The 12872-nt window shown below is 41.9% G+C and overlaps 1 protein-coding gene across 1 annotated transcript; it reads left to right on the top strand.

Annotated features, from left to right (window-relative positions):
• The first annotated feature begins 3227 nt into the window (after positions 1-3227).
• Positions 3228-10927, top strand: TRIM59 (tripartite motif containing 59). Its single transcript, XM_026045269.1, has 2 exons — positions 3228-3270; positions 8624-10927. The coding sequence occupies exon 2, from the start codon at positions 8627-8629 to the stop codon at positions 9848-9850; it is 1224 nt and encodes a 407-aa protein (XP_025901054.1). The 5' UTR covers positions 3228-3270; positions 8624-8626; the 3' UTR covers positions 9851-10927.
• Positions 10928-12872: the final 1945 nt, after the last annotated feature.

The following is a 12872-nucleotide window of genomic DNA, read 5'->3' as shown; positions in this document are numbered from 1 at the left end:
CCGGGTGAAGCGACTGCTCACAGCCATGGGTAGCGTGGTCTCTTGTTGCAGTGAGGAAGAAAAGCAGCACAGGTTGCTATCCCCATCTCTCTCAGGAGTGGGGCATGAGCTGCTCTGTTGCTGCTTGACCCCAGGATGGCAGAGGGACGCAGCAGGTTCCACCTGCGCCAGGGCCTTGCAGCTGCAGCCTGTCGCAGTGACTGCRAGGATAAAAGCAATGATGCAAAAGATGACGCTCGGCCCAAGGTTCGAGGAGAGGCCCCAAGGCTGCAGCTCCTGCTTCGTGCGGAGGTTGTTCCTTATCAGCACCAGGAGGCTGGCGCTCGTGGCCACAGCKACGGCAGTGAAGAGGGCGGCCAGGCCATGCAGCAGCGGGGCCACCACTCTGCCCCGTGGCAGCCCCACRAAGTCGAGCAGCAAAGCGCTGCAGCCGCTCAGGATGCTGAGCAGGCAGCACATGGCTATCAGGTGCAGCAGGGTGAACTCTGTCCAGCCCAGCAGCAGCGAGAGAGACGAGAGGTGCCTGGGGTTGAGGGTCCAGGCAGCCCCCAGCACCAACTGGATGCTTTTGCCCTGCACCACGACCCAGCTGGGGTAGGCGCCGGCCGTGCACATGATGCTGAGGGACAGGCACTGGGCCACGGCGGCTGCCAGGCTGCCTCTCCTGCCTCGCACCAAGCAGTCGTTGTGCAGGTCCTTGTTGCCCTTCGTGGAGCTGCCTGCTGCTTCCATGGTGCCCTGCAGACCTGCTCCATGTGTGAGGGTTATGTTAAGGAATTAYTGAAGCTCTGGTATTACCAAAAGTAGCAAGTCAATTATCCATATTTTAAGTTGTTCATTTCCTTGGCAGGCTTTTGAATGAAAATATAGCATTATTGTCTATTTGCCAAGTTACTGATACTGCTTCATACTTATTCATAGATCTGTTTTTATAATCCAGAACAAAACAGATTACAGTTGTAACCAAAATCTTACTTTAAATATACTTGAAAATGATAGTGGCTCTCTGATAATCAGCCAGTGGCCTAGATAAATTAATTTTGCAAAAGTAGCTTGCATTATAAAAATCATTAATTGGCAGTCTGACTATATCAAAAACTGAATAAGCTTGATAACATATTCACTTGCAGGGAAATAATGTTCAGTTTAGTGGTTTAGAGCTATAGCTAATTCACTGCATAGGAAAGTAAAAAATTATGTTGCAAGTTGTAATGAATTTGCACACACAGAAAGACCAATTATAGCTATATGCATTATAAACTGTATCTAACAAATTTTAAGGTTAATCCACTATGGCATGAAACTTTATCATTCCAAACGTAAGACCAGATGTTTTCCAAGATATTTAAGTTTATATCAATGTTTCCCTTAAGACAGATGTTGAGGTAACTCTAGAATGATGATGTGTTATAGTTTACCTTATAATATTAAATGGGTTACATGGCTTTTTCAAATTTATTGTAAAAATAGTGTCTGAGAATAACTTTGCAGTTTTAGTGTAGCTCAATTAATAAATACAGAATCTGAAATATTTTACAAAAATCTGAAAATTTTACAAAACACTGTACTTTGACAGATAAAACATTGGGATTTTCAAGTGTAACATACCAGTAACATGTCATCAGTAAGAATAATGCTGATATGTTCACTTTCTATTACTTTCACAGTCTGTTTTTGCTTAGCAAGGGGACAAGATGCTCTGTAGTCTTTATTTATAACCACCTAGTTTTAAATTAAGACAATTTTGCTTCTCAACCTTATCTTCTGTAWCCAAACTAGGTAAGTATGGTTAAATGGGAACTGAACATTATTACTTACTTTTTTTTTTTGAACTTCTGTAATTAGTAACTGAGAGTTTGTTCTACTGAAGTAGATGCTTCCTCATGCCTCCTGGTTTCTAGCYTCAGGTTGAATTTCTTCCGTCTTGCAGAGAAAAATCTGTCTGGTAAAATGTTGACTACAAGTACACAAAACAGTACAAAAGAAAAACACAGATAATGCCAAGGTATTTTCACTTTTGTTTGCACTGCATTTCAGTACTGATGGTGGTGACAGCAAGTGAGTCATTCCTCATTAGCAATTTTCCTGGTTCTTACCGTTTGTTTTCTTCTTTGTCTAGCTGAATGAAAATTCAGCTTAAAAACACCATATTTTAGTTTAAACTCCAGACAAAAATATGCATTTTAGCAAGTAGGTACTTGAAATGACACTATACCTGCTTCACTAGGTCATAGCTTGCAAATCAAATGTGAAGTCACTGAAGGCCCTGGGGCTTCATGAATTACTTCCTGTGTTACCCTTTAAAGGGTAAGTATCAGCAGTATTTGCATAACTGTTAGTTTAACTTGATTTTACCATTTTAAATGTTTACCTTTCTGGGGATTGGTGCAAGAGGACTATATACCATGCAGCAGCTGTAGGAGATGCCTGATTAGAACCCCTTTGGCAGCAGCATGCTCMGCTCCACCAATCGAGGGTTGTCCACCTTAAGCTGGGGCAGTCAAACACATCTGTGCTCTTGCATATTCAAATCGTGTGTTTCTCAACTGTTACAGCTCATTCATTTCAAAACACTCGGACCTTATTGGCAAAAGCTGCTCTCCTACTCACGTCACCACCTGAGCAGTCTATTTGTGCAACTRCTATCCTGGGAAGCTGCTCCTGAGGGTTCCTGGTGGCTCCTCTGGGCTTGTCTCATCGTCTGCATTACAGTAAATGATGCGAGTAACCAGACTCACTGTTCAGCTATGACTCCCTTTACCTGCGCCAGTCCTAAGCGCAGTAGTAAACAGGTTTCTTTATAGTCCCCTGCTGGAGCCCTCCCTACCTCCTCACTGTGCAGAGCTCCTCAAATTTATTTAAGCCTCCTATGTCTTGTTGGGGRAAAAGAGCCCCAGTAGCCTGTGGGAAAAGCACAAGCGAGAGCAGAGTCGCCGGCCCTGGTACCGGCCTGGCCCGGGGCTGGGGCTTGAGCGCCGGCGGGGCCGTTTGTGCAAGCAGGAACTATAAAAACCCCGCGGGGGCGCAAGGCYCTTCCAGCCGTTAACGGCCGCCGGCCCTGCGCGCGCGCCGGGATTTGAAATCGGCGGCGCGCGCCCCGCCCCGCCCGTTGACTTTCGAAGGGAGCCGTTGGCGGCGGCCGTTGGCGGCGCATGCGCGTGCGCGGCCGGGGCGCTGAGGCGAGCGCCGCGGCGTCTCCGCGCGCCGGGGCCGCTGCGAGGGGCTGCGGCGGCTCCGCTCCGCTGCGCTCCGCTCGGCGCTGCGGGACCGGTGAGTGAGGGGGCGGGCGGGCTAGCGGCCGTGCGGCCCGGCCACGGCGGCTCTCCCCGGCAAGCGAGGCGTGAGCCGGGCCGGGCTGGGACGGAGCGGGGCTCGCCGCCTCGCTCCCCTCTCCGCGGAGACCTGCGGGGACGGCGCTGGGTTTTGGTGCCGCCCCTTGCCTTGCCGCGCTCGCTAAGGCGCATAGAGCTGTGTCTTTGAGGTTGTACTTTGTTTTGGGGCGTAAAAGGGTGTTTTAGAWGTGCTTGACCTGCTGCCGCAGCCCTGACGTGCCTCATCCGTGCCTGTTGTGGAACAGGATCCGGTGGCAATAACCTGGGCTTAGKAGATGGGCACGGCTGTGGATGATGCTCAGGTGTCGCACAGCAAAAAGCTTATTCCGTATTCCTCATTCTCCCTGCTATCTCTGTGACCTCAAAGCTGATGTTATCCTTTTTTTTAATGGCCGTTAATACAGCTGTGATTCTTAACGTGACTCGTAAACTCATCTTCAAGGGCGTGCAATAGTTTGGAGGTGTGTTGTGCTGAAAATAGTTGGGAAACTGATGGAGACATTCCTCTGTGGGGGCTGCCATGTGTCAGAGGGTAGGAAGGGGCTGGCACAGGTCTCCCTGACATCCACGTGTAGGTAGGTGGTAGGTGACAGGTTAAGGCATTGGATGCCCCTCCTCGTAGCCCCGYTGTGTGATACAGCGTGGCAGGTGACAGAGGAGCAGTGCAGGCCACAAGCTTTGGGASAGCGCAAGAGATGAGGACTGGAAAGGGCAGGCTGGGCCGAGCAGCAGAGCGTTTTTTGAGTGCCGTAACTCGTGCAAGTTGGTAGGAGCAGCCGAGGAGCTGTCGGAACGATGTCAAACAGGGAGCTGCCTCATCAACCTGATGAGATAGACAGGCTCCTCAACCGTGTCCATCCCTTCCCGTTTTGCGAAAAACGCTGCATAAAGGTCTAAGTGATTTACAGGAGCTGTGGTAGGAATGGGAGCTAGTGATGAAATGTAACTCTTAAGGCAGAAAAAGATCAAGACTAGAACATTCCTGACTGAGAGTCGCTGTGACCCGAGGGTGGGATATTTGTGGCATGGAGTAAGCGGCCCAACTGAAACGGACTTGGAAGCAGCATTTTAAATTGTGGCTGTTGTTTCTAACTTCTGGTGCCTGGTATCTTGTTACTGCTGTCATAACTCAGACAGTGCTGGCAAAGGACATTCCCGTCCTTTGGAATAGCTGACAGAGGCTGGAGCTGCAGCTCGGCCACTTTTTTTGAGAGCAAGTTCTGTCACCCTCTACCACAAAGGTGACCTGTAAATAGAAAACACTGTCCCTGTCGTTAATCTCTTTTTTTTCATAGTGTGAACTGGGATTGCTGTGCTAGTGAATGTACGGGAGGACATTCACAGACTGCTATGTTACAGGGAGTTAGTATTTAAGTGGGGTTAGGTATGAGAACATAAAAGTATCAATGTCATATGTTTTAAGAACAAAAATAGAGAATATTTCAGGGGAAAACGGATGTCATCTTTTGTGATAGTCAAGCAAAAAAAAATAAGCAATAGTTTTCAATATCCTTCAGTGTAGAACGGTGGTGTTCTACACTGTTCTAGTCCTTGTTAGAGTTGACTTTTGTAATAAAGTAGGTAGATGTTTGCTCATCTAAATGGGCATGCCTTGTATTCCAGTTAYAGCTGTTTCTAAACAACATAACTAGTTAGGAAGACAGTGGCCGGATCTGTAGATGTGGAATGCACTGTTATTGATGAGTACACCGTGTAACATTGAACTGATTAAAGTATTATTTTAAAATTGGGACTTGTGAAATGTATACAAAGAAAAGCTGTTTTATGAAACATTGGACTTTTTTGGCTGCAGAAGGTGTATGTACTTGGTATGTTAACGTGTTTTGAACTAGTCTACAGTATCGCTAAGAGGATAAAATCCTAGCCAGTTAGCAGGCCTTCTATTGCTAAAATATTTCTGAAAGCAACTATGCTTTTGAAATTCCTTCTAATCTGTGATTTTTCTTGTACTTAAAAAGATATATTGAGGACTGGGAAGTTTTGTGATTCTTCTTTGTTTCTCTACCAAAGTTATTGGAATACCTAAGGAGAAATATCTGTGTAGCAGAGCAGTTTGTCCACTTCTTAATACATTTTTTTTCCTTCTGGAAAACATATACACCTTATTTTTTCTGTTTTCTTCGCTGTGTGATGTTATGGTCTGCCCCTGTCTTTTTTACTTGGTGCATTTTGTCTCTGTTTCTGATAATTTATTTCCACTGTTGTCCGTGGAACCGCTCCCTTGTGCTGCTCCCAGAGCAGGCTGAAATTGTGGGGACATTTCCACCTCTTGCCTTCCTGGTATCCTAGGGGGAACAAGCAGGAGCACTGCTTATTGTGAAAGAATTCAAACATTGCAGGGTACGCACAGCCAGGATCAGCGCAGTCATTTGAGGAGTGCTTTGAAATATATGAATGAATGGGGAGCACGGAAATGAAGCTGGTTCCTCTGTGGCGGCGCGCGGTTGGAGCCGGGGGGTCCCACACCGGCTGCTGCCTTGGGGGCCCTGGCAGTGGCGGCTGCTGAAAGCCAGAGCCCCTGGCCTCAGTGGCTGCTCTTCCACTTGCTCTGGGCTGCTCGGAGCAGGCAGCTGCTGTCACTTTCCGATTTCTTAGTTGCCGGGGAAACAGGGCAGTCTGTTTCTGTGGAAATGGGGATTTGACTCTGTGGCTGGCGGCTGTGAGGATCCCGGCTTACGAAACAGTCCCAGCACTGCCGTGCACGCAGCCTGTGCGCCGGCCGTGCCCGGGGCTGTGYGCACCGGAGCGCTCGCAGCAGGATGCAGGTGTTTGCGAGGGGAGGACACCGTTAAGTTAAAGGCTGTTCTCTTCTGGAAGTTTGCAAGCAAATCCTATGCAGTTTAAGCCATTTTTTACAGAGTCATTTTATCTTGTCCTTTGTGTAACTCAAGAGATCTGAACCTCCATGCATTGAAAGGAAAGTTTCTCTCTTTTAGCAGTTYGTTTGAAGAGAACAAATACCTTAAATCTAGGAGAAAAATGCATCGAAAGCTTGACTTGGGAAAGAATAGATTTTTAAATATAAGGAGTTTTCTGAACTATATTMGTCCCATATATATAGGAGAAAAAATAAACGAGGGTATTTGCTAGGACGGTTTTTCGTAACTGTGAGTAAAAACGTAACAAATCCTAATTAAGTGAAGGTGGCGTTCCTGAGAGTCTTGCTAACTTGAAATCTGTATTGTTAAACTCATACATCTATTTACTGTGGTAATGCATTGAATTTTCAAAAGATTATTTAGTGGAGTAAATTTATTGTTATTCTTACTTTTATTATTGGTTCATTAGTTTTGTTTCAGTGTCTGGAACACATCCTGTACAAATAYGAACTATTAACATAAACCGAAACCACCTCCTTTTGCCATAGTGACTGATTGGGAAAGCTGGAAAATAAAGGGCTGTGGCTGTCTGGTACAAAGACAAATATTTCCTAGTCTTTAGTAAGAATGGTATGTTGCTGAATAGATTTAGTGTCAAAATGCTGTGAATGTCTTTGCTAAATGACTAGTAGTACTGTATACTAATTCTGTGTAGCGGGGAGAATACACTCTTTGGTCAGCAATAAAAGCCAGCACTATCATTCAGGTTTGAAGGAGTAGATTTAAGAATGGTGTCGGTTTTTAGTGGGTTAGTTTCTTCCAGCTTCTATCAAGACCTGTTTGAGAAGCTGAGYTCAAATAAATGAACTAGTGCTTTAACTTAATTAGCTAAAAAGCTATCTCAAGTTTTTTTTTTTAAATTAATCAAAATATTTGTTGAATTTAAAGCCGACTTACTAAAAAAGGTAACATATAATAGCTCTTYGAGTTGCACTCCATGTTTTGGGTAATGATGACCTATGACTTTGGATGATTTTTAATCACTCTCTTAATCATGGTTTAAAAGAAATATTCTCAAACCCTCAGGCTTACACACTTTCTCTTTGGGGTACACTAATAATCTGAATATAGGGAGATAAACATGTTTGTAGCAGGACATTCTATTTACAACCAGAATAAGCTTTCCTGAAGTCAATAACTGACTTCACCCTCAAAGAACCTGAGTCTTAAGAATTTAGCTTTTGATGTTCATCAGTTTAATTCTGTGACTTCTGCAGGAAATATGCCACTTATTTACTGTAAATTGTTCAGTGCGTAGTGCCAAATTTAATCCTTACTGTTTTTCATTATTCCAAGTGCAATTTATGATTTTATCTGTAAAGAAAAATGTGATTAATGATACAATTTAAAATAAGTTAATTTAAAATAAAGCAAATCTTACTAGTCTTGATGTCGATAAGCAATCAATAAAAGTATGTTACTGCATTTAAAAAGATGGGCACATTAGCCTCCTTAAGTATAGCTCATAGCCGGTTATTTTCCTGACTSTGTGAAGCTGTGAAGCTGCATGATTGTCGCTCTGGGATTCAGGGTTAGGCCCTAAGAAAGGAGAGTCTTTACCAAATATCAATCCCTGGACTGTTTCTTTTTGCAGTGTAGCTGAAAAAGTATAGCTAAATGCTTGATCTAGAATTCACAAGAGGGRCAGGAAAATGTGACACAGAGATAATGAAAGTTGGAACGACTTTCCTTATCATAATTATTTTTAAAAAAATCATAATCATTTATTATGAAAGCTTATATTAATGAAAGCTATATTTTTGATTTTGTGGTTAGAGTATCCCAGGACTTAAAGCAGTAACACTATAAATTTAATTGCAATTAATACTATTGTATTTAAAGACAAGTAAGTTAGACTCTTGTTTGTGCCAGAAGCTGTATGTAACTTTTAAGAGGTCTGACTGCTTAATACTCTGATGACTATTTATATTACAAAAGTAGTATGTGAGAAAAGTTACAAAAAATAATCGGTTAGTGTCACTATTACTCTGTTCTTATGTGGAAAAAGCTACTCATAGTGCAAGAGAATTTTCCTAATTCTTGGGTTATTTAGAAACTTTAGCTCTGACTTTTATTGCTCTCTGCTACTGGTTCTTAATGTTCAAAGAAAATCACCTAGCCAGACAGAAGTCTCCTAGATTTCTTCTTCCACCTTTRGAAGTAGGAGGTGGAAATGGGAGACCGGTATCTAGTCACTAAATACAGATTGTAATGTGATATATATGTTAGACTGTTGCCTGCCCCTTCTGCCCACCTCAGTCAAAATACTGATATGAGTTAGGTTACTTGCTGCTAAATTTTATGCTGAGGTGCTTAGATAAAAAATATGTTAAACTGTTTTAACTATTGTTTTGTAGAAAGAGATTATTTGCTTTTTGTTTTCTTTTGCAGGACATGCATCACTTTGAGGAAGAATTAACATGTTCCATTTGCTATAGTATATTTGAAGATCCACGCGTTCTGCCTTGTTCCCATACGTTTTGCAGAAATTGTCTGGAAGGGGTTATTCAGCTCTCAAGCAACTTTTCCATCTGGAGACCGCTGAGGGTTCCACTGAAGTGTCCAAACTGCAGGAGCATCGTTGAAATTCCTGCAACTGGTACTGAGTCGTTGCCCATCAACTTTGCATTAAAAGCTATTATTGAAAAATACCGGCAGGAGGATCAGCCTGAGGTCGCGACCTGTAGCGAACATTACAGACAACCGTTGAACGTTTACTGTCTTTTGGATAGAAAATTAGTGTGTGGCCACTGTCTTACAATAGGAAAACACAATGGCCATCCCATAGATGACCTTCAAAGTGCCTATATAAAAGAAAAGCAGACTTCTGGAAAACTTCTTGAGCAGCTGACAGATAAACACTGGTCCGATGTATGTTTGCTGATTGAAAAGTTGAAAGATCAGAAATCCCAGTGTGAAAATACTATTCAAGATGATAAAAAGGCGGTATTGCAGTATTTTAAGAAACTTAATGATATTTTGGAGCATAAAAAACAAGCACTGCTGACTGCACTGGATGAAATTAATAAGCACATCTTGGAAGAGTATGAGCCTCTAATTGAAAAGTTGAAACAAATAAGGGAAGAACAGCTTGAATTAATGTCCCTGAATACATCTATTCAAAAAGAAGAGTCGCCGCTTGTTTTTCTTGAGAAGGTTGATGACTTGCATCAACGTATAAAAGTTCTGAAACAAAAGGAGCTGCCGGACATTAAGCCTGTTGAGATCTATCCAAGGGTAGGGAACCTGCTCAAGGATGTGTGGTCTAAAACTGAAATCGGCCAGATCAACAAGATCCTTACTCCAAAAATAAAACTGATTCCAAAAAGGAAGTTATGCAGCAAAAGCAGTGAAAAAGGAGGAGGAAAATCTAAAGAGTTATTTCAAGTTATAAATCCACTAACAGTCACGCTACTTTTTATAATAATAGCAGTAACTTTATTTTCACTACACAAGCCAGTATCATCAATTATAATTGAAATTACTCCCACTTACATTTCGGAATTCCTGCTGTTTGTTTATGAGGATTTCTGCACCCATTTGCAGACTGTAGTGGATGCACTGTGCCATATGCTTAATTTACTGATGAATTTTTTAGGGAAAATCGCCTATTTTTGAATAATGCAAATAATTGGATTGAAGGTCGGTATAAGAATTCATGATACCCATTTTAGGCTTCTGCTCAAAAGCTGGGTTGTTAGTATTACACATCTTCCTCTTTCCATACCTTTCTTTTACTGTTGTGTTCAGTTTTTCATTTCACCTAGGTAGAACATCTAGAAAATTTAACTCTTCATTGAACGAGAAGACTTACAATGAAGAGGCTCATAACACTATGATAGGTTTGTAGATAACAAATAGTTGGTTTTCTATTTGCTTAAACCAAAAGCTTGTCAGGAATCATGTCTGTCTAAGAAAGCTCTAAGCAACTTTCAAATTATAACCTAGAAGAGTTTGTTGAAACTCTTCAAATACCTCCTATTCTCCCCCTGCCCTTGCTAACCTAGTTTATGTAGTTTTGTAATAAAAGCACTACAACACTTAATGAAGGAAAAAGAAAGAAAAAACATCAACCCCCAAACAGGTTAGTCTGAGAAGAATCACTCTGTCTCCAGTTCTGGTGTACATAAAGCTCATATTTTGTATTTTACTGACCTCTCTCTAAATGTATTTTAATTCATATATCTGTGGTCTTTTWATCATGTATTAGCTGACCTGGGTTTCATTTTGTTGATTCCTGATTATTAGCGGATGATATAACTCCGTCATTTAAAAAAAAATTGTGTCTAATAGTCTCGTGTCTTTCAAGTAGTTATCACCATTTTTCAGATCAGTGTCTATAATACTTCTGGTAAAATGCTGAATACAATTTTTGGTTCCAAGTGTGTACAAATTATATATAATTTAGTCTAGCAGGAAGTTCTCACTGCTTACAAAAATGAGCCCTGATTTTTTGCAATATCATTTAATCTGTAGTGAAAATAGATAAGTATTGTAATAAATAGCAAAATGCTCATTGAAATCAGTGGTATAAGGATGTGAAATGTTGTTAAGAAGCCATAAAATAATTCGAGAATGAATATAARTTTATTTTCAGCTTTTCATCACAAATAATGGGGGATCATTACATTGATGTTGAACAGAAAAGATGCCATTTTATTCTATAATCAAATATTTATTAATGCAGTTGGTTTCTTTTGATGAGATGCTCCAGTCTGAACTGCGCTCAGCAGTAAAACTCCCAGTGAAACTAATTTTTGACCTTCAGTTATTAATAAGATGATTACATTGTGTACTGGGATAGCCTTTAAGTGTTGCAATTAGAATATCAGAACACAGATGAGCTCCCAATTAATTCACTAATGCTTATTAAAAAAAAAAAAGAAAGTATTTACCATGTTTAATTGTATTTGATTTGTTGAAAATGAAAAGAAATATATACTGATTCCTTGGCTGTTACRTATTTTTATATTTTTAAATAATAAAAGTTGTTTAAATAGAGATTGGATTCTGTGCCTAGGCAGTAGCTGCTTGACATTTAAAAAAAAAACCCTTTGGAAGCAAAATCTGCCCCTTCCTTGCAGCAGACGGTAACGGGCATCCTGCAAGGACGAGAGCCGAGCTGAGCAAGGTTAATCCCCGACTCTGGAGCTGAGATAAATCAATTTAAGTCAAAATGAAGCTTCTCAGAATACAGGTGTCCTGATATTGATAAAGTGGCAATTAGGCCTAGGCAAACAAATACTGCCTGCCGTGATACTGGGCAGCCGGATGGCTTTTGTTATTTCTGTTGGAAGGAAATGCAGGAAGAGAGCAGTGGCCTTTGCCTGCTTGTAAGGAACAGCTCCAGTAACCTGTTAAGTTGCCTGTAATCTCTGTTAGAGATAAAAAGGCAAATCCCATTAACTGCGAAGGACAGTGTTTAGGAGTATTTCACATGCACTCATTAATTTCCAAATCAATTATTTGCATTTGTCTCTACTTTTTTTTTTTTTTTTGAGATCCCATTGGTCAGTTATTATTTGACATGTAAGTCTTGAACCTGGTGCTAAGTGTATATCCACTACCAAATAAGGCTTCTTGTTTTTTTTTTTCTGACAGTTAAAATCTCATATGTAGTTTATAATGCAATTTTATTTTTCCAGATGCTATGAATTTATAAAATACCTTTACCACTGATTAAAACACTTAGTATTTGTACTTATCAATGTACTATATATTTTAATAAGTTTGCATACAAATAAAATGTATTCTTACAATAGGCTTGGCGAATACCTTGATTTCCTTGCTGCCTAGAACCCTCCCTGTAATCCTACAAAGCGCTGAAAGCCAGGGCTGAACTGTGAGCTGGGAGTAGCAGATTCTCCTCCCAGCTCCCACCATTTTCTGCAGCAGGAATTTAGGAAGATTCCAACCTCTAATTCGGTCTAGCTGGACTCTGTGCTATTGCATCTTGCCAGGCCCAGGCTTGTTTTTACTTATTTTTTCCAGCCGTAGTGGTGAGTTAATGTGGCTTTGTGCAGTTTCTGGTGAGCTTTGGTCTTCATTCCTGTGTTTACGTGTGGTGCTGCAGAGCCACAACACCCGTCACGCGACGAGGGAGCGATGCCTGCAGCGAGGCCGTGGAGCTGCACGTAAGACTTCGTTCTGGTGAGACTTGTGTCTTATTAGTTCAAGCTGCTCTGGGGGATACAGGCGAACAAGGTGCCTGCCTGAACCTTTGTGTGGACCTGTTGGCTAAAGGCAAGTGTCTGGCTGTAGCACTGTAGCTGTACGTTTGATGCACAAGRCAGAAGCTGGTGACTGTAGCAGAGTAAATCCCAGTGTTTGGTGAAGCTTGTTTGGCTGCTGTCAGGCTGCTGCTGTCTGCAGTCCAGCATGGAGTAGAACCATCCCATGCATAAATCCAGGTTCTTGGAAAACATCTTTCCCAGCCTATTGAGCAGCCTGAGAGGCCAGTACTGAATTTCTGTGCAACAAGATGCTGTTTCTACTGTTGTGATGGTGCAGAAAAGAGCCAATAGTGGGAACTGGATAGAGAACAGGGCATTTTTCACTGTGTGGTAACCAAGGGTAAGGAGAGCTGAAGATGGTCACCGAGCACTTAAGTATTGTTGGAGAACCCCTTTTCCAAGATCTA

Source organism: Nothoprocta perdicaria, unplaced genomic scaffold (genome assembly GCF_003342845.1).
Source record: "Nothoprocta perdicaria isolate Ctin4 unplaced genomic scaffold, notPer1 scaffold_4, whole genome shotgun sequence".
Lineage (NCBI taxonomy): Eukaryota > Metazoa > Chordata > Aves > Tinamiformes > Tinamidae > Nothoprocta > Nothoprocta perdicaria.
This window is presented reverse-complemented; position numbering and strand designations above follow the sequence as displayed.

Coding starts and splice junctions, on each gene's coding strand:
- TRIM59 (XM_026045269.1), top strand. CDS start 8,627: ATGCATCACTTTGAGGAAGAATTAACATGTTCCATTTGCTATAGTATA.